Source organism: Ursus americanus, chromosome 22 (genome assembly GCF_024610735.1).
Source record: "Ursus americanus isolate L20-20 chromosome 22, mUrsAme1.1.p, whole genome shotgun sequence".
Lineage (NCBI taxonomy): Eukaryota > Metazoa > Chordata > Mammalia > Carnivora > Ursidae > Ursus > Ursus americanus.
In genome coordinates, this window is record NC_142148.1 from 50,870,375 (window position 1) to 50,891,278 (window position 20,904).

Consider the following 20,904-nt stretch of genomic DNA (forward strand, 5'->3'; position numbering starts at 1 on the left):
ACATTGTCCTCAAGGCCCACAGGGAAGTGAGATAAAAACCTGTTGGCTGTCTGTACCTTCTCACTATCCAGAGTTATTGCTGTCATTTTGTGGCCAAGTGGCTGCTGCTGAGTTCTGGAGTAGTGTAATGGGGGCCGTCCTTTCTCCTCTGGTTCTCTGAGACTGTGTGGTTGATGCACCCCCATTTCTAAGATCCTGGGTATGGTTTGCTGACCCAGCTGTCCACAATTTCTGGAGCTTTTGGTCAGATCACTCAGTCCTGCACTGGAAGTATTGGTGTGGATTATTATGTTAGTGACTGGAACCAGCTTTGCTCTGGGAAAAAAATGCAGAGTCCCTCTTCTTCCCTTGAAAGTTCTGCTTCCCTCCAATTTCCTGATACCATATGTGTACACCCAAACAACAGACCCAATCAACCCTTGGGTCCAGTATCAGGCAGAGGTTAACTGGCGTGTGCCAAAGAGGGCTGGGTGGTCCCTCCCATTCCTCAGAGTGGAGCACCCACAAGATGTGCTTAGCGCTCTCTCCCTCTCCTTGAGGCCTTCCCTATTTTGTCCCCCAATCAGGAATGATGGAGAGAGAGCAACACAGGATGAGGTGAAGGGGATCCCCCTGACTGCCACAGTGGAAAGTGGGTTGGTCTTGGCTGATCTGTCATGGACTTTGGTCCTTCTGCTGTTCTTTTTTTTTTTTTTTTAAGATTTTATTTATTTATTTGACAGAGAGATAGGCAGTGAGAGAGGGAACACAAGCAGGGGGAGTGGGAGAGGAAGAAGCAGGCTCCCAGCAGAGGAGCCCAATGTGGGACTCGATCCCGGAACGCCGGGATCACGCCCTGAGCCGAAGGCAGACGCTTAACGACTGCGCTACCCAGGGGCCCCTTCTGCTGTTCTGAATCTGGAACAAGTTCTCTCTGAGGTTGGGTTCCCTCTGGATCCCCCTCTACAGTGATCTACAATGGAGGAAGAAGCTGTGGAGGTCACTTCACTGAGTGCAAGGCTGTGGAAGAGGCTGCAGTCTTAAGAGGAGGCTCCTGAGCAGTGAAGAGACCCCACTCTGGGAGGAGGGGATAGTGGACAGGTGGATGGGCATGCAACTCTCTCTCCAAGGTCCCCTTCTGTATGTACATCTGGCCCTAACACAGCAGGAGGAGTTGTGGGCCTGCCTTGCCACAAACCCCTGGGGTACATCAGCTGTGGGAGGCCATCAAGGGGAGGGGAAGGATCTGCATGACTTCCCTGTCCTCCCTTTGAGTGGGGCCAGTAGGTAAAATCAACTTTGGGCCCCGCGGGAAGCAGAACTCGAAGGGTCTTTCCATCACAGCCTCGTCCTCTTTCCTCCCCACTCCTCTCACTCTCTGCTCAGGTGATTTGTTGACAGTGGATCAGGGGAGGCCCTGCCACTTCCTTCTTATAGACATCATATGACCTCAGACTCACCATCCCTGTGTCTCTTTCCATTTCAGGGCCCTGGGCACAGTCTACACCGTCTCGGGAATCTCAGTGTCGGGGTCTCCTGGACAGAGAGGTGCTGTGTCTCGCACTGGGCTCGCAGTGCGTCATTGGACTTTGGCACAGGATGAATGCTGTCCTCAAAACTGTGACCCTCTGAAGCCCCCGCACTTAGCTCCCTCTGGTATTCTGGTGATGCATGCTGCTTCAGTTAGTTGTGAAAAGTCCTATTCAACGGAAAACTGAGTATATTTAGAATGATGTGTTCATTGAATAGATCGATGTAAGAAGTGACCTCTAAGGATTCATGTGTGAGTTCTTTTCTCTAGGAAATTGTCTTGATGACTCATCCCATGTCTTCCGTGACTATAGGATTAACCATGCTTTTTTGCCTCAATTTGGACAAGTCACTTAACTCCTTTGCAGGTAGGCTGCATGCAGAGGTGACCAAACTTATTTTACAAGTTTGGACTAAATGAACAAATGCATTGACTGCTTAGGACATGTGGAAGACCCGTGAGGGTGGGTCTTTGGAAAAACCCTGAGAGACCGTGGTCAACCTGGCCGGGAGGGCAGTGACACCACAGTGCTCCTATGTATCCTACATCCTCTAGACTCCAGGAGAGACATCCAGCTGTAGCCACCCATGTTTTAAGAAAAAGTGGCAGGGAAAAAGACAAAATGTCAGACACAAAAGAAAGAACTGAGAAAATAATGCCCATAACATAGGATGACTGGGGTTGACTGTGACAATGGAGAGAGACAGCTGTGACAAGACAAGGATCTCAGAGCTGCAGAGAGGCGCATGCCTCTCTGAGTGATCATGATTTGCTCAGAGGACATGACCCAGTAATGTGAGACTAGGCTGTCAGTAGGCCACCAACCAACATTTAGTGAAGGGTAGCATGACAGATACATCCCAAGATCTTACATGAATACAACTTCTCTCTCTCCTCACAAATGCCCCCTTGAGGAATGACTGTTAGTCCTGTTTTCGACATGAGGAGACATCTCCTAGAAATGTTTTTTGATCCTGCTGTGTGTCATGTGGTGTGAATGGCAGAGCGAGGCATGGTGCAGACCATGCAGATTCAGATCCTGCACCCTCCCCACTGCAACGTGTTGTCCTCACTGCACTGTCTCTGGAGAATCTCTGTCCCGTTCACCAGGTGCAAGGAGGTAAGTGCAGGATTACTGGTAAGAACTTCACATTCTCTCCCTCCATGGATCCTAATTATTCTTGGGAAGATATACATAAAATAACCACACAATAAAAAGGTCAACTAATAGGAGATCCCTGAAAAAGATGACCTGGGCACAGCTCTAGTCAGGGAGATTTTGAGAGGTTCTCTGGAAGAGGGGCTGACTGAACCCCTATCTAAGGAATGCATTCAGGGTAACTTGGGGTGCAGCCTGGGTAGTGGCTGGAGTGGGCAGTGGAGGAGGAGGTGATGCCTGCAGAAAGAACATCGTATGGATGGAATCAGGAGGCGATGAGGAAAGTTTGAGGACGAGGCGATGGGAGGTCAATGTGACTGGAGCTGTTTCGCAGTCAACAGACAACTCGTAACCAACCAAGCAAACCGCATGCTGCCTAGACACAGCTCAGTGCGGTCAACTCAAAGCCACAGTAATGCTGTCGTGAGGCTCAGACTTCCACTGTGACATGAGGCCCAGCGAGAAGCCGAGTCCTTCCCAACCCGTCTGCTGCACACACGTCAGTGTGATGTACGTGTCTGGAGTGGTCTCCAGGCAAACAGGATGATGAAAATCAGCTACTTCCTCTTGACTGCTCTAGCGAGGCCTTGGGCAATTTGGAGCAATTTTACATGTATTTTTTTAATTTTTTTTTAAGGATTTTATTTATTTGACAGAGAGACAGCGAGAGAGGGAACACAAGCAGGAGGAGTGGGAGAGGAAGAAGCAGGCCTCCCGCCAAGCAGGGAGCCCGATGCGGGGCTCGATCCCAGGCCCCTGGGATAATGACCTGAGCCGAAGGCAGACGCTTAACGACTGAGCCCCCCCGGTGCCTGTACATATATTTTAAAGATACAGTGTGGATTTAGAATGATAGGCAGTTTTACACCATATCTTGGAATCTCTGTATATCTTCATGTTTTCTTTCTATATAGTACAAGCCTTATCAAGATAAGTAAAATATACATGACCAAAGATAATTGATTTTATTCCCAAATAACTTTCTCTATGACTGTGAAGATGAATTAAGTAAATTTACAAGTTCAAGAAATCATACATATATTAAATATCCAAACTCTACCATTACAAAATTGTGCATATGATAAGCTTTAGTTTTTTTTAAGTTGGAGGAAGAATATAACAACAAAGCCCTGTTTAATGACCTAAATTCAACCTGAGGATCTGGTTGGTCACTATTATCCAGAGGTGCCACGTCATATTATTCAGTATACGATTTTAAGAAAATTCTTTTATTTTTTTAAAATTTAATTCCTTTTAAAGTGACACTCTATTTTGAAGCTGAGTTTCATGTCTGTGACCTAACAGTGTGCACACAACTGCATGAGGAGTCTCTCTGAGACACAGTTTACGTTGAACTGTGATTCCTGCAAACACCTGAGGATAATCAGTCATGGACTGTGGCTTGAGTATGAGTATGATGTGGTGAGTGGCTTTAGTGCAAATGGCAGCTTAAAGACCTCCAAAAATTCTCTCCTCAAAAAAAAATCAATGAGGAAACTGGCAAAAATTGCCACCAACATCTTAAGAACTCTGGAAATAAACTCAAACTTGCAGCAGTAGAGGGAATGTTGATACTGGTGGAAGAGGGAGGAAAAAAAACAGGTGAGTCTCAGTCAGAACCATGAGTTTTGTGCTGTTTTAACATGGCCTAGTCCCATCCCCTGCCCTGTGGCTCCAGAGTAGTTCAGAAAACTAAAGCCCATGTTCACAGTGAAAGACAGCAATGCGGCAGCCACTGGAGAGAACAGAATGGGTCCGGAGCTCCCTCAAAACCTCATTTCTAGAGAATTACCACTAATGGGTCTGAGGGATGTCTGCAAGACCCTACTTGTTTGACTGTTTGTGTTTAATCTCACTTGGAGCTTGCCCAGAACAAAAAGCCTTTTCCCAGCATAATTGTCAAAAAAGAAATTATAGGCAGTTGCTTAACTTGTGGTTGGTTGGTTAAAGTGATAGATATTAGTTGGAGCAAACAATAGAGTAATAGAAAGCTTACAAGGACCACCAAAAAATGAGATTTCCATGAGGGGATCTGAAAAGTTCTGACTTATTCTTACGAATCTAGAACACTGTAAGCATACCCAGGAGAGACCCTAGAAGGCCCTTAGCTCTCCCCCTGCCTGACCTGGATGTTCTGCACAAGCAACAATGAAGGTTTTCAGCTACCAGCTGAATTTTGAAGATACGATTCAACATGCTCACGAAGCCCTTCGACAAAGACTGAATGACTTAGTTCTAGGCTGTTCGTGAGATCTCTCTCCGGCCAATAGCTGACCGCCATAGAGCTGAGCAGGGACTACAGTGGTCACACGTGACAAAGAATACAGACTTTGGAGAATTAGTTCATTAAAGTCACTAATGAGAAAGCAATGACAAAAAATAGCAAAGCCAACAAATCCTAGGGAAGAGTGAGAATCCGATTTCTAGAGTTGTCATATGATATTATTTTAAATAACCAATTTACAGTCCCCCTCCCCAGTAACAAGATACCTGCAGGGAAACCAGAAGTCTGACTGTGCAGAAAAAAGTTGGCATACCAGGGCCAAGTGTGCTTTCCTATGACAGGCCTGCTTGTCAGACTGACCCTGTCTGAAGTCTGGGAACTTGGAATCAAGAGGGTCCCCACCATTCTCTGGTAAGTGTGGCTTGCTGTGCCTAGACTGTTGGTGCAAACCCTGTGGTTTATGCAGAACATATCTTTGCTGATAGAACTCTGAAATTCAGGTATGTGCGAGGCAGAGGGTGCCTAAATGACCAGTTCCCACTAAAAACCTCTGAGTACAAAGTCTCTAATGAGCTTTCCTGGAAGATGTTTCACACTTTATTGCTGGAGGAATGAAGTGTACCTTTGTGATGCCACTGGAGCAGTTCTCTTGAAAGCTTGTGGCTGGTTTTCTCTGAACCTCCCATGCACCTTTCCCTTTGCTTATTTTGCTTAGTGTGCTTTCACTGTAATAAATCACAACTATCAGGATGGCTATATACTGAGTTCAGTTAGTCTTTCTAGAGGGACGGATGTTGGAGGTGCTCTTGGGCTGTCCCCCACACATAAGCTGATATACAAGGAGAAAAAAGCAATGAATACACACTGTCCCTAAGCAAAGTCCAGACACTGGACTTACGAGACAGATACTTTGTATCAGCTCTTTTAAGTATATGTAAAGAATTAAGGGAAATGATATTTAAAGAACTAAAACATAGTATGAGACTTATATCTCTCCAAGTAGAGAATAACAATAAAAAAGATGTGAATTATAAAAGAGAAACAGATATTCTGGAGTTGAAAAGTATAGTAACAACTGAAAATGTCACTAAAGGGGCTTGTATTCACTTCCTAGGACCGCTGTAAGAAATTACTACACTCTACATGGGCTAAAACAATAGAAATTTACTCTTTCACACATCTGAAGGCTGGAAATCTGAAGTCAAGCTATAACTTAGGCTCTGTTTCCTATTGAAAGAGCTAGAGAACTATCTTTCCTTGCCCCTTGCTATCTTTTGGTAGTTTCTGGAAATTCATGGCTTTCCTTGGATTGCATCTGCATCACTCTAAACCCTGCCTCTGTCATCACATGGTGGCTTTCTCCCCTCTGTGTCTGTGTGTCCAAACCTCCCTGCTCTTATAAGGACAGCAGCCATTCAATCAGGGCACACTCTAATCCAGTGTAACCTTATCTTTTTTTTTTTTTTAAAGATTTTATTTATTTATTTGACAGAGATAGAGACAGCCAGCGAGAGAGGGAACACAAGCAGGGGGAGTGGGAGAGGAAGAAGCAAGCTCATAGCGGAGGAGCCCGATGTGGGGCTCGATCCCGTAACGCCGGGATCACGCCCTGAGCCGAAAGCAGACGCTTTAACCGCTGTGCCACCCAGGCGCCCCCAGTGTAACCTTATCTTGATTATATCTGCAAAGACCTTATTTCCAAATAAGGATACTTTCACAGGTACTGTGGGGTACAACTTTAATGTATAATTTGGGGAGACACAAAGCCACAACAAAGCTGAACAACAGATTTGAGCAGGAAAAAGACAAAAATTTGAAGATAGATTAATAGAGATCCAGTCTGATGAACAGTGAGTTAAAAAATATGGATGGGAGAAAAAAATAGCAGAGCCTCGCGGACCTGTATAATACAATAAGCATGCCAACATATGCACAAAGAAAAGTCCCCAGAAAAAGAAAAGACAGGGAATGAAATATAAAATAAGTAAAAGATAAAATAAATAAAAGAGAGGGACAGTGAAGATATGTGAAGTAACAATAGCCAAAATCTCACCAAATTTCATGAGAAACATTAATAAAAATATTCAAGAAGTTCAAAAAAGTCCAAGCAGGATAAACCCACCTCATAATAAAATTGTTCAAGGCCAAAGACAAAGAGAAAATCATGAAAGCAACTAATCATTTACAAAGGCTCCTCAATTTTATGGCTAATTTTCATCAGAAACCAGAGGCCAGAAGGCAGTGGGATGACATGAAAAGTGCCAAAAGACAGAAACTGTCAACCAAGAGCTCTGTATCTAGCAGATGTCTTTCAGTAATAAAGGAGACATTGAGACATTCCCAGATAACATTTGAGAGAACCCACTGCTTTCACAAGGCCTACAAAGAAATACTAAGGGCCCTTCAAGCTGAAATGAAAAGACAACAGAGTAACTTAAATCTACATGAAGAAATAAAGAGTTGCATAGGTTAATATACAAGAAAGTGTAAATATATAAGTATGTATATGTTGGCTAATGAATTTAAATAAAAAATATAAAAGTATGTAAGATGTGTATAATTGTAAACAATGTATTATTTTCTCCTGATTTAAAAGGCACCACCTGAAGTCAATATTATAAACATGCTGACGAGCACACAGTGTATAAAGATATAATTTGTATGACCATGGCAATAAGGGGAGGGTGTGCATTGAATCTACATGAAGGTAGTTTCTATATGCCATGGAAATTAATCTGGTATTAATCCAATTAGAATGTTATAATTTAAGGTGTTAATTATAATCTGAGGGAGGCTACTAAGAACATAACCCAGAATATATAGCAAAAGAAGCACCATGGAAATGTATTCGGTACGCTAGAACATAACATAAAAAACCGGTAATGGAGGACTATTAGAAAAGAGATGACATATACAGCCAAAAAACCAAACCAAAACAAAAAACAGATACCAATGCTAGCTGATTAGTAATGAAATATTCATGGATTATATACTCCAATTCAGAGGCAGATATTGGCAGAATGGATTTAAAAAAACCCTATAATCTCTATTTGCTGCCTATGAGGGAGTCACGCTTTAAGTCTAAGACAGAGAGGTTGAAAATAAAAGGAAAATAAATGCTAAGCAAGTAGTAACCAAAAGAGAACGAGACTGGCTTTGATAATATAAGACAAACTTTTATGACATTTTTCTTCTAGAAAAAAAAAGGACATTTTATAATGACAAAAGGGCCCATCCTTCGAGATTATGAACGTTTTACAAGAAAACTCCAAAATACATAAAACAAACTGACAAAAATGAAGAGAAACAGACCCCTCAACAATAACAATTGGAGACTTCAATATTCAACTTCCAATAGTGAAAAGTCATTTCTTGTGATGCTCACAGGGTGGGAGGAGTAGGGGCTGAGATCCATATTTCATGGTGCAGGTACTGAAATTTAGAGATTAAGTGACTTTCTCAGAGTTGCAGCTCAACTGCAACTGAATGATGGTTCTGAGTCAGGGGATACAGACGGTTCCCTGGACATAGAGATCCCTGATCACCTGAATACGAGATCAGGTCCTGGACACCTGAATTGAGCCCTTTCCTCACTCCCTTGCTCATATCCTCTTGCCCCAAGGTTTCTGCAGGCAGACACCTGGTATGTCAAGGAGGTGCCTGCACCAAGAGGATGGCTCAAATCCTGACCCAACTCCTGGCTCTGTGTTTCAATCCCTGACTCAAAATACATTGTCTTTCCTCCAAATGAAGAACAACCCCTGATGGAGTGGGGGGATCTGAGCATGTCTCCATCTCCCCTCACTTGCCCCCAGCACTTGATTCTATCTGCTGCCTTTCAGTGAGACTCCCTGGTGGTCAGGTGATCACCCTGAATGACCAGTAGTCTGCTTGCCTCCCAACTGGCTCAGAACCCAGGACATTCTAAACCAACTGCCCACGTGACAGTTGCCCAAAGAACTAGCTTCGTCTTCAACTGACCAAACTTGGATGATGAGCAGTTCATTAACTAGGAGAGGGGTCTGCCAGGCTGGACTTTTGTGGCTTAGTGGATGAAATCTACACACCTCCAGTGTCTCCCTGACTATCTGACCCACCCTCAGAGCAGCCACTACGGAAGGCATGGCTGAGAGCAGGAAGTAGCCACACTGGCCCTTGAGTATGCACCTTCCCTGCTCACTCCTTCCTTTCCAACATCCAGTGTCTTTTGTACAAACTACAGTCCTTCTTCTTGAATCTAATTACTGATTTTACTCCCATGCCACCTTCAATGGAGTAGTTAGTGGGGGTGATATTTGTGGCCCTACCATGTTGTTTGGTCAGATGCCCATTTCAATGTGGCTGAACCACTGTGGGCACAGCCAGCAGAACAGTGGACAGCCAGCAGATCTTCTTAAACACAAATAGTTATATTGTGAATCCCGTGTTTGAATCCCTTATGACTTTTCTTTTTATAACCTGAGCCACAATCCTAGAAAACATACTGAAAATAGAACTGTTGATATGCAGCTGAGAGAAGACCCTGGGAGCACATTCATTCATTCCTATGCTGCACTTCTGTTCTATGAGCAAAGAGGGGTATTATGATCTGTGATGGGGCTGTGATTTCATGAGGATGAGACAATGTAGAAAGGCAGCACAGCACAGGGACGGAGAGAGAGAGAGAGCATGAGAGCTGGTGTCTGGTGGCTGGTATCAACTCATGCTAGAAGACACATGTACCTGGGAAAGTTACTTAACCCCTTTGTCCCTGGTTCCCTGTTCTGCGGCATGAGGCCTATTTACTAGTATTCCCTTACGAAGCTTAATATAAGACAGTCCAGACATCACCTGGAGAAAATGACCAGTGCTGCGTAAGTGCTGTGTAAGTGTTCCAGCATTAACTGTCTGCAAGAATAAGCAAGGAATACAGGAGTGGCTGCCTCCGGAGAGGAAACTCGAACGGATACAGGGCAGGGGAGGGTGCAAGGTGACATTTCAGCCCTCACATGGGCATGATGCTTTACAGCTCATGGAGAGTATCTGTCATCATTTCCTGTCATCCCCCATCATCCTCATGGGTTATGCAGGGTAGGTGCTGTGACCCCTGTTTTGTGATTCATGGCTCTAAATTGTAGAGATTTTAAATGACGCCTGGAGTCACAAGGCTGATGACAGATCTGAGATAGGAAAGTAGTTGTTTCCTTGGGGACAGAGATCCCTGAACAACCCCCACCGCCTTCCCTGAGTCCTCCAGATCATGTGCTGGACTTCTGAACCAAGGGCTACCCTCCCTCCATTCCCCAAATTTTCCTGCCCCAAAGTTGCTGCCAGGACATAGAAGGTGCTGGAGCCAAGAGAAGGGCACATGCCTCCACCCAAACATTTCAATCTCTGACCCAAAAGCTATGATATTTTCCTGAAAGGAAGTCCCTTTAACAGGTCAGGGGGAAAATCCCTCCTCCTCCCACATCATCACACATCAGCTGCCTCAAGGCAGACCGACGGTGTGACCAGTGCTCTGCTTGACTCCTATGTGGCCCAGAGCCCAGGATTTTCCAAGCCAACTTGCACATATAACTCCTCTCTAATGAATCAGCTTGGCCTTCAAGAACCAACCCTGGATGAACCACTAGCTAATGAGGAAAGTGACCTGATGGACTGGTGCTTTGCTGGTTTAATAGATGAAGCTGACATGTCCTCCACTCTCTTCTGACCACTGATCTGAGCAATAGCCTGAGCAGGCAGAGCCTACACTCTGAGTGTGCACTTCCCGCTCCCCAAACTCTGAAGTCTCTGTAGACTCCTCACCCTTCTCTAGACCTTGCAGTTGCAGGGAGAGAGTTTCTTCCCTCTGCCACCAAATGTTCATTCCACCAACCCAATGGCATTGTCCCTTCTCACCACTGTCCCAGGCAGCACCCAAACACCCAGTAATCCTGTTCACATCAACCAATGGAAATCACTCCATGAAATCCCAGTTTCATTCCTTTATAAAAACTCTGTGGATTTATAGACCGCTGATGTTTGGTTTTGGATCTTGACATCTACATTCAGAAGAGTTAACCTGTGATTTCCCTTTACTGTGATGTCTATTGCTAGGTGGCATCCAAATTCTCCTGATCTGATGAAAGCAGTGTAGGTGTGTTCCCTCTGCATATGTTCTCTGGAAGAGGATGTCGGAGAGTGGCATCACTTCTAAAACACTTTGTAGAAATCAGAGGAAACGATCTGTGCCTGAGTTTGTTTTGTAGAAAAAAATAGTTTTACGTTTGTTTTTTAATTGATGTTTACTTTACATATTGTAAAGTCCCCGAATCTTAAATGTCTAGCTTTATGGTTTCCTGTAATATAAATGCATCTGTTGCCAACACCAATTTGACACACAGAGCATCTCCAGGACCCTGGCAGCCTCCTATAGAAGGACTTAAGAATAATATCTAACTTATTAGGTTACATGAATAAAATCATCTACTCCATGTATAGTCTAGGCACGACGATTACACATAATTAGCTCAGAAAGAGTGTGGCAGCGTCCTTGGAAGGTAGTTATGTTGCCTGTATGTACTAGTACCACCACCCTGTCTCCGCTTTTGTGGCCGCATGCATCAGCGGTCACCCCAGTGTTTGGTTGGTTTTCCTGCGGTGCCAACAAGGAAGTTAGGGAAGCAACGGAGAACATGTGCACTCGTTTGCTTTACCATTTTCATCCCAAGTGCCCTGCACTCACATTTCCTCTTCCTGTTCTTCTTTGCCCCAATTTGCTTTGTCTTTTCCTTCTTTTGAGTCCATTACAAAAAAATTTGTTAACAGCTGAAAGGAAGACAAGAATCAGGCATAACCAGAGCCGCCCAGGGCAGGTAACCATTAAGTGGAGGATGCTGAGGGCAGATCCAGAATTCCCGGGGCCCCTCCAGCAGGGACCCTTCCGACTCCCAGCCCAGCTCCTGGCTGGGGCCATTCAGGGCTGCTCAGCAGGAGTCCGTGGTACAGACCCAGCGTAAGGGGCCAGAGCAACACTAAGAATGTGAATGAGGTAGGCTGCAGGAGGTTTTATAGACATTGATCCAAGGACCTTAAGTGCCTGTATGAGACCACATACTACAGGATGAGAATTATAAAGAGGGAATGGGGGAAGAGCTACAAAGAGGAGCTTATAGATAGCAAAAACAAAGTGAAAAGAGAGGAAAGAGGAAATAAATTGCATGCACAGTTTTGCTCCCTGCATGTGATCCTGTGCATGGATAATTGTAGGAGTGGGGAGGAGGAAGCCTTGGGAAAGGACGGGGACAGTCAGGGTTGGGGTGAGAACTTGGACCCACTGCTCCTGGCAGGATAAAGGCCGACCTGGGGATGACTCTGTCTTCCCCTCTGCAATGAGGGAATGGGTCTCTGTGATCTGCAACATATTTTTCCAGCCTTCAAATTTCATAACTGTGACCATGAATGAACTCCTGTGTCATCTTGTCCTTACAAGAAGGCAGTCACTGTCTGCATGCATTTCTGTGTGTGATGTTGCCTTCCTCGGTACTCATGACTCAGTACTCCCCTTCCACTTCTCTCCACTATTTAGTGTTCATCGTCCTTCTCCGTGTCAGCCTCTACCAGCCATGTTATTTTAAAATATGGGGACACCGGAGGAATGATCATGGGTATACTGCCACCCTCCCTCATCAATCAATTGATCAATTAACCAATCCATCCAAACCCAGGGGGCACCTGTAATGGGACTGGGGTTTTGTTGGGCCCTATGGGAGAGAATGGCAATGAGTTCCACATACTACCTGTCCTGTGCCTGGGGTAATTGCAGTTACTTGAAGATCGTTCTCAAAAAATCCCATAGGTTTCCTAGCCCCCTAGAGAGCATGAACATGAAATCAGAAGTAAGCTAACTTGTCTAAATTCCCTTAGTCTATACGTGGGGCAACAGGGGCTCTACAGCTGATGCGATCACATAAACACACACTACCTGCCAGAGTTTGCCCTGAACCTTGGAAGGACTGGGAGGGTGGGCTTTGGGCAGGCCTGGGGTAGGCATGACCAAGGTGTGGGGGGCAGGGCCAATGTGTGGCTGAGGCAGTGGGTTCTGAGAGGAGCACTGACTCCCTGCCCTGCTGCCCAGAGAGAGGTTGTGTCCTGTGGTCAATGCCAGGTGACCAGGTCAGCAGGGCTGTAAAAGCTGGTGTGTGAAATAGGCCCAGCAGCTCCTCATACAGTCCTCTAGAATCCCTGCCGGCCATGGAGGGTCTCCAGGGCAGCTGCACATGGGCCTCTTTCAGATGGAAGCACATTCACAGTTCAGACTTGGGTGAGGTATGGAGGCTGGGATGAGCTAAAGGACATTGGAGCATATGCATAATTCCAGAGGAAAGGTTCTTCAACTCACCTAGCTATGGAAGTGGCCTTTAAGGAGGAGCAAACAGGACAGGAACATAATGTTACTAGTCCTGTACGTTAAAAGGGAGAGAGTTGACCTCTCATCTACCTCCTGGCTCATGCTAGAACTTTGTATCCAGATTCAAGTGTCTGTTGGGTCGCACAGGATTACATCCATCAAGGTTAATAACAAGAAAGATACCAAAATCCCAAGAGGTGCTAATGAAACAGAACCTAAGCTTTGACATCTGGCAGTGGGAAAGAGAAGGAAGTACAGGTTTCAGGGGAAAGAATTTTTTTTTTTTAAAGATTTTATTTATTTATTCGACAGAGATAGAGACAGCCAGCGAGAGAGGGAACACAAGCAGGGGGAGTGGGAGAGGAAGAAGCAGGCTCATAGCAGAGCAGCCTGATGTGGGGCTCGATCCCATAACGCCGGGATCACGCCCTGAGCCGAAGGCAGACGCTTAACCGCTGTGCCACCCAGGCGCCCCCATGGGAATGAATTTTTAAATAGGAAAGCAAAAATGATTGCAAACACAGCACACCTGATGCCTATGGACTCCATTCCTCTTACTAATATGTCATTAAAATATGAAATGAACAAATTAGACTTGTACATATATTTCCCTACCCCTTCTGCTTTCCTATCCACCTTCCTCAGTCTCCAGAGCAGCAGGTGCAACCCAACTGTACCCGGAACCCTCTTGCATTGCTTCCTACCTGAGTGTTGTTCCCTATCTGGAGAGTCATCCTCCTCACTACTGGAATCTTGAATGCTCTCCACAAGAAAATCTATAGACACCCAAATATGATATATAGAAACACATCAATTAGAGGGGCTCACCCTTTCCTCCTCCTCTAGTTGAGGCTGTGTGGGTCATACGGCATCAACCTGATATTTCCTGTGGGTTCTCAGAAGTTCTCTATACTTGGTGGAGTCAGAGCCCTTCAACAAGAATTGATCACAGTTACAAACCTTCGAATGAGACAGAGATGCTGAATGAATCAGCTTTCACACTCTCAGTTCTACAGGCACATTGCAGCTCTTACCTCCAAACTTACCACCGGAGATTCAAATTAGTATGCGCACATTTGAAATGTAGCTAGTGTGAGTGAGCAATGTGGTGTTATTTTAATTCGCTGAATGTTGGTGTAAAATTAATTATAAGCAGACACATGTGGCTAGAGGCTAGCACCCTGGAGAGCACAGTTCTAGAATCCAAAGATGAAAAAGAGGTCACTTGCCCTCCGCTGGTTGTTTCTTGGTTGTAGTTTGCTGGCCTGATCTGATCATTCATGTATAGGCATTTCTGGGCTCATGCACACATGACAGGCACAACTTAAGACTCTGGGACACTAAACAGTAAGGTCAACCACCAGGTCCTAGAGGAAGCGACTTACAGAAATCCCAATGTCACTGCATAGAAACAAACAAACAAACCCTAAAATATTTATGGAACCACAAAGGACCCCTAATAACCAAAACAATCTTGAGAATGAAGAACAAAGATGGAGTCCCCACACTTCCTGACTTTAAAGCATATTACAAAGCTACGGTAATCAAACAGAATGGTACTAGTATAAAAACAGGCCGATAGACCAGTGGAACAGAGCAGAGAGCCCCCAAATAAACTCACACGTACATAGATAAATGATCTGTGACAAGGGTGCCAAGATTGCACAATGGGGAAAGTAAAGGAGGCATGGAGTGAACACTGACACTCCCTAACCCAGCTGTTTAGGAGATTTGCAACAAGGGTGATGGGCACCAAGCTAAAAGCCAAGTTTTACTTTAAATTCCTATTTGCCACTGTACCTTGGGTATGGACTTACAGGATTTGAGCATTTCTCATGGTATGGTGATGTCATAAATTACATTAAATTATCGTCCTGATTCTTAACTGCTCTGGGCCATGTACAAGCAATGACCTCAGCTATGACAGCTGTTGGCCTGCACTGTCCTACATGGGGCCTCTTAGCTCTCAGAATCAGTGGACTGACCAGGAGCATGTGGACTTTCTATGTGAGTTTCACTCTAATGACTATGCCAGAGCTGGCTGTTAAATCCATCTATAGTTGTTCTGGGTTATGTGACCATTGAGGCCACCTTATAACGTGGTCAGTGTTTGGGACATGTGTACACTTCAGTACTTTGGGAGTGTACACGGATGCTGAAACCCCCCTGCTCTGTGACTAACGATCCCGTAGCTGAGTGATAAGTGCAGATCAGTAGCACAGAGCATCAGCAACGGGGATACAGGCCTAGGTCCACACTTTGACTTTCCTCCTTAGGAGGTCAAGACCTGGGACAGTCTTTTCTGCTCTATCTCCATCTGAGGAAGGGAACATTCAACAAACTTCCAGGCACAGTTGTGGTGATGGAGGAATTCGGGATTGTATGTGAAGTGTTCAGTGGTGAGGAGATTATTTTGCAAAGTTGACATTGCATTGTTCTGTGTAAATGGGAAATACCTCCTGAGGAAACACACACATACTCAATACAATCACATTTACATTGACACCACATAGACACCCCTTAGCCCTCACACATAAACCACACAACCTAAATGACCTAGTTGTTCTGGGGCCTGTAGAACATGGTCATAGTTCTTTACTGGACAGTTGGTTTCTCCCACTACACACTCAACCTTCATTCCTAGCAAGAACCCAGAATCAGGGTGGCTCTCCAGACCAAAGCAGACAAGAAAGCCCCACCTTTTTCATCACGTAGATTATTTCTCAATGAGTGATTATAAAAAAATGGAATGCTTTTATTTCCTGTTGAATTCATCTGCAATTAAAAAAATGCAAAACACTATGAGGATGGCATCATCCTAAACACTGCTGGTACAAGTCTTTTGTTCTCTCTAAGAAACCTGATGGGAACCAGTGGTTGAGTCAGGGGCCCCAAAACAAAGAAATGAAGCAAGGTTTCTATTTTGGACGAAGTCAAGCTTACCTGGGGGAGAGATGGGACCCCTTTCTCTGCCTTGTCACTGGAAAGGTCCTCCAATGGGCACTCCAGGGGGTCTGGGGGACATGGAGTAACTGTCAGGACACCGATGGTGCTGCTCAGAAATTACTCAGGGAGCTCTGATTGATGTGGACATGGGGCAAGAGGGTATGGATGTGATTAAGAGGCAAGGTGAGCTGCTGATGTCCCATCCTCCTTGGTGTATGAATGAAGGCAAAAGAGAGGAGCAGGAAGGGAGTGAAAAACAGAGCTTTTGGCTTTCTAGCTAAGTGGAATCTAATTTATGTGAAATAATCCATCTAAACAGGGTAAACACTCAAAGATACAGACATAATGAAGAGAAGGGCCACATGCACCCCAATGTTCATAGCAGCAATGTCCACAATAGCTAAATCGTGGAAGGAGCCGAGATGCCCTTCAACAGATGACTGGATTAAGCAGATGTCCATATATACAATGGAATACTACTCAGCTATCAAAAAGAATGATTTCTCAACATTTGCTGCAACATGGACAGCACTGAAGGAGATAATGCTAAGGGAAATAAGTCAAGCAGAGAAAGACAATTATCATATGGTTTCTCTCATCTATGGAACATAAGAACTAGGAAGATTGGTAGGAGAAGAAAGGGATAAAGAAAGGGGGTAAACAGAAGGGGGAATGAAGCATGAGAGACTATGGACTCTGAGAAACAAGTTGAGGGCTTCAGAGGGGAGGGGGTTGGGGGAATGGGATAGACCGGTGATGGGTAAAAGGAGGGCACGTATTGCATGGTGCACTGGGTGTTATACGCAACTAATGAGTCATCAGACTTTACATCAGAAACCAGGGATGTACTGTATGGTGACTAACATAAAAAAAAAAAAAAAACATTAAAAAAAGTAATTATTGATAAGACTGTATTTATTGCCATTTGATTACTCTGGTCATCTCTTTGGTGGCATTTCCTTGATGAAACCCCCTGAATCCTCCCCTCTCATTCATCATCTTTCAAAGCTCCTGACTGGAGAAGTTCATACACCCCATGACATAATCTAAGCACAAGACTGCTGAAAAGAGCAGAGCTATCTCAGGGTCTCCAGGATCTAAGGAGTCAACCTCAGTTAGCAATTTCGGACAAGCCAGTGTAAGCGTGTGAACTGAGACCGGATGTGTAAACTGGTGAATGTTTGAGACCATGGACTTCAGAACAACATGGACTTAAAATCACCTTGACCTGCAAGGAGAGAGGGGTTTTTCTGGTCAAGGATATGGACAATTATCCTGTCACAAGAGAACCAGTCCCTGATCCATCAGGTCCGAGCCAGGGAAAAGTGGCTACCATGTATCTGACCAAGATGCGGGGGCCTTGAGGGAATTTCTGCCTTAAAAAGAACTGCGTAAGGAAATGCAGGAATGCTGAAAATCCTAGCTCATAGGTCAGCATAGATGTGAATAAACCAGGCTTAGCTGTGGCCTTAAAGTACACCTCCCGTCTTTTTCCCATACACAAAACAAGCAGGAATAGGAATCCAGAGATCATTGACAAGGATCCCAGAAGGATTCCAGTCTCAGTAAATGGTGAACCTGGAGCCCTTAGAGGGAGACTGAGGATGGCAAGTCCTGCCTGCCCTCAGACTATTTGCAAATTACCTTCCTCTGGCTTTGTCCCTTCCACATGCAGGATTTGATCTCTTTACATGTTTTCCCCCACTTAGTGCTGGTGCAATTCCAGAGATTGAACTAGAAAACTACAAGTTCTCGATACTGGGTCAAAACAAAAACAAAACAAGAACACCACGTCAACAAAGGAAGCAGGAAATAGTCCACCTTCCTTTATAGTGGAAAAAAGCGGCTCCTGTCCTGGACAGGAAGCAGTTCTGGGGAGTGTGACTCTTAAAGACTCCCACTTTCAGTGGTTGTTGCTATTTCTGTGGAAGTACCTTCAACCTCTAAATCTCAGGAGTTCTGAGGGGCTGCCTTTGCTGTTTGCCCAAATTTATTGTACTGAAATGAACCTGTCCTCTGAGTAAAGGGGATTTGGGGGTACCCTCCAGTAGCTAGGGAGGAGGACTGGCTCTTCTCCTTCCTCCCACATACAATAGCTGATGACGCTTTAAGATTCCTTAGTTCAGGAATGAATATGAGAGTCTATATCTTCTACGTTACTGTAGGAAGTAAAAGAACAAACCACACTCTCGGGCTCTAAAAGAAAAAAGGGCTTTAATATAATAATATTTGAATTTACCACTTACTATTTAAGAGAATAAATATTGCCCCCCGTCAAATAACTAAATAGATGGGAGGAAGGGATGTGGAGCACATGGGGCGGATGCACCGCAAATCCCCAGCTGCTGAGGAATCCCTGCAGGGCCACTGGACACTTGCTCAGCCCTGAGGTTGACTGCGGCCAGTTCTTCTCCTTCTTGAGTGCTACTGACCAGCTAGGACCGGGACTCCAGCTGGCAGGACAGGGTGTAGCTAAGGACAGAGGGACACCTGTGAGTTGCCCAGGAGCTTCCATTTAAGAGTCCCTGCCAGTGCTTGCCCACAGCTGGAGTCAGGCGCCCCGGCAACAAGGCCTGAGGCTGCCCAGGGAAGGAGGATCCCAGGAGTGGCCAGCAGAAAGAGTCCACCCCGAACCTCACCGACCCAGCTCCTGATGGGCCTCACCTCTCACCTCACTGAGAGACTCCATAGCCTGGAACCAGGCCCAAAAAGGATCCTCGGGCTCTAGGGTGTAATTCTTGGCAGCCACCTGGAGCAGCATGATGTCCGTCATGACTTGGTATTCCTGAGCAGAGAGAGAAGCACAGGATGTATAGGGAGCCTGGGGCGGGGGGGGGGGGGGGGTAGCTGCAGGGCCTGGTGAGGGTTGAGCAATGGGAGAGGGGAACTGTCCCGGGTCCTGGCACACATGGCCACCCTCCTGCCTGCAGATTCATCCAATCCCAACCTGTTCTCAGAGGTGAGTATAAATAGCCCTTCCTACGGGAAGCTATCCTTGATGGCATTCCTCTATCCCCACTTACTAACTAGATGGGTCTTCCACTTCTTTATTATCAAACTATCCCAGTAAACGTGAGACGGAGGGGATGGAGCCAAGCAATGTTCTTCCCAGGGACATCTCTGAGGCCTACTCCCTACCCTTTCCTACAGGAAGTGACACACAACCTTATTCTTTTTCTGGTGGTTGATCTCACATCTTTGGAAAGCAGAGAGCCAAAGTCCATCAGAAGGAGCCCCCTGGTTATTACTAGCACCTTACACCCACACCTTCTAATGCTGCGTTAAGGCCAAGACACATTTGTGGGCTCTGCAAACACTGATAATGGGACTGGGATCTAGGCAAGGCTCTGGGGTCCAGAGAAAGGACACGGGGCAGATGGACTGGCTACAGATCGGGACCCTGTAGCACTACCCTCTCGGAAGACAGTAGGGGAGGCCGAAGCCTCAGGCAGGAAGGGGCTGCTGCGGCTACTGAGGTGCTTGCTGATGTGGAGGGTCCTGACTTCATTCTCCCCCCACGGGCAACCTCACCAGGGGAGGCTGAGGTCCAGTCAGACAGACTTCACGCAGCTTTGCCTTCAGGAAGCTCTGCTGCTTCACCAGTCTTCGGCACCGGGAGCCGTGTCCTAAGTGCAGCGTCCCTTCACTTATCACTGAGATGGGCAAGAGACCCCAGCTCACAAGGGCAACTGTGAGGCTGTCATGAGGGGAGGTTTGCCGAGTCCTGAGAGCTCAGGGCTCAGTACAGGGGCGCTCTGCTCCCAAACCTCCGGATTCTGGTCCCTCCCCCACAATCCTCAGGCTCACCCACCTCCAGATAGTCCTCCATTGCAATATCCAGCATCACCAATTCAGTGAGGAAAGTGCCAAGTTAGGGGACAACACCCTGTGTCATGAGCGGTAGGGTTGGGATGAGTCCCTGCTCTCTGATGCCCATGGGGACCCTCCCCTGAAAATGCTGCAGCCTCCTGGCCCACCCCAGTTTCCCACATGGAGCAGCCTAGGACCCTTAGCAGTCTCCCCTCAATTCCCTTTCCCCTCACCCTCCAAGTACATCATACTCTTTCTAATCACCTCCAGGGCCTGCTTTTAGAAAATCACAGGGTATATAGTCCTGGGCTCCTCCCCATCCCGAAACACATTCTGGATCCAGCTTTCTAGACCCTCCTGCTGGTCACTTTGAAACAAGAATTTTAGAAGCAACAGGAAGTGGAGCTGGAGTTGAAGTCCCAACTGTACTGATTTGGAGGCTTCCAGCCCTCAGGGAGAAGCCCCTCTCCTCTGACTTTGGAGGCCCTGGGCCTCAGGCACACTCACCTTCTTCTGCAGCCTCTTCTTCTGGGCTCTCTGGAGGGCCATCACCAGGGTGGCAGATTTATTAGATGGTTGCTCCTGTAGGGCCAAGGACAAGATCCTTGAGACCGTAATACCCTCAGTCCACTTGCCCCCACCATCTTTTAATTCAGACCCTAGACATCTGACTTAAGTCCGCTGATAACTGATAAACATTATCCTTAAGCATGCCATGAGTGATTCTAGAAAAATCTCAGCTCCAACATTCTCCATGTGTGACCCTGAGCTTGCAGCCTGGCCTCCCTGAGCCTGTTTTCTCATCAGGAAAAGTGAGAATTCTACCTACCTCCCATCGTCTCCTGAGGACTCAGTATCGTATTACTATCATTATTGTTGTG

At 45.9% G+C, this 20,904-nt stretch overlaps 1 protein-coding gene across 1 annotated transcript in view; it reads right to left on the minus strand.

The window, feature by feature from the left end:
• The window catches only part of LOC148108139 (uncharacterized), a 485,477-nt gene that overhangs the window by 9,819 nt on the left and 454,754 nt on the right, over window positions 1–20,904 (minus strand). The window contains exons 7-10 of the mRNA XM_087853856.1: window positions 20,531–20,605; window positions 18,878–18,998; window positions 16,211–16,281; window positions 14,096–14,197 (exon numbers count right to left, since the gene is read on the minus strand). Coding sequence (XP_087709982.1) covers window positions 14,129–14,197; window positions 16,211–16,281; window positions 18,878–18,998; window positions 20,531–20,605 — 336 coding nt within the window. The 3' untranslated portion in view covers window positions 14,096–14,128. The remainder of the gene's footprint in view (window positions 1–14,095; window positions 14,198–16,210; window positions 16,282–18,877; window positions 18,999–20,530; window positions 20,606–20,904) is intronic.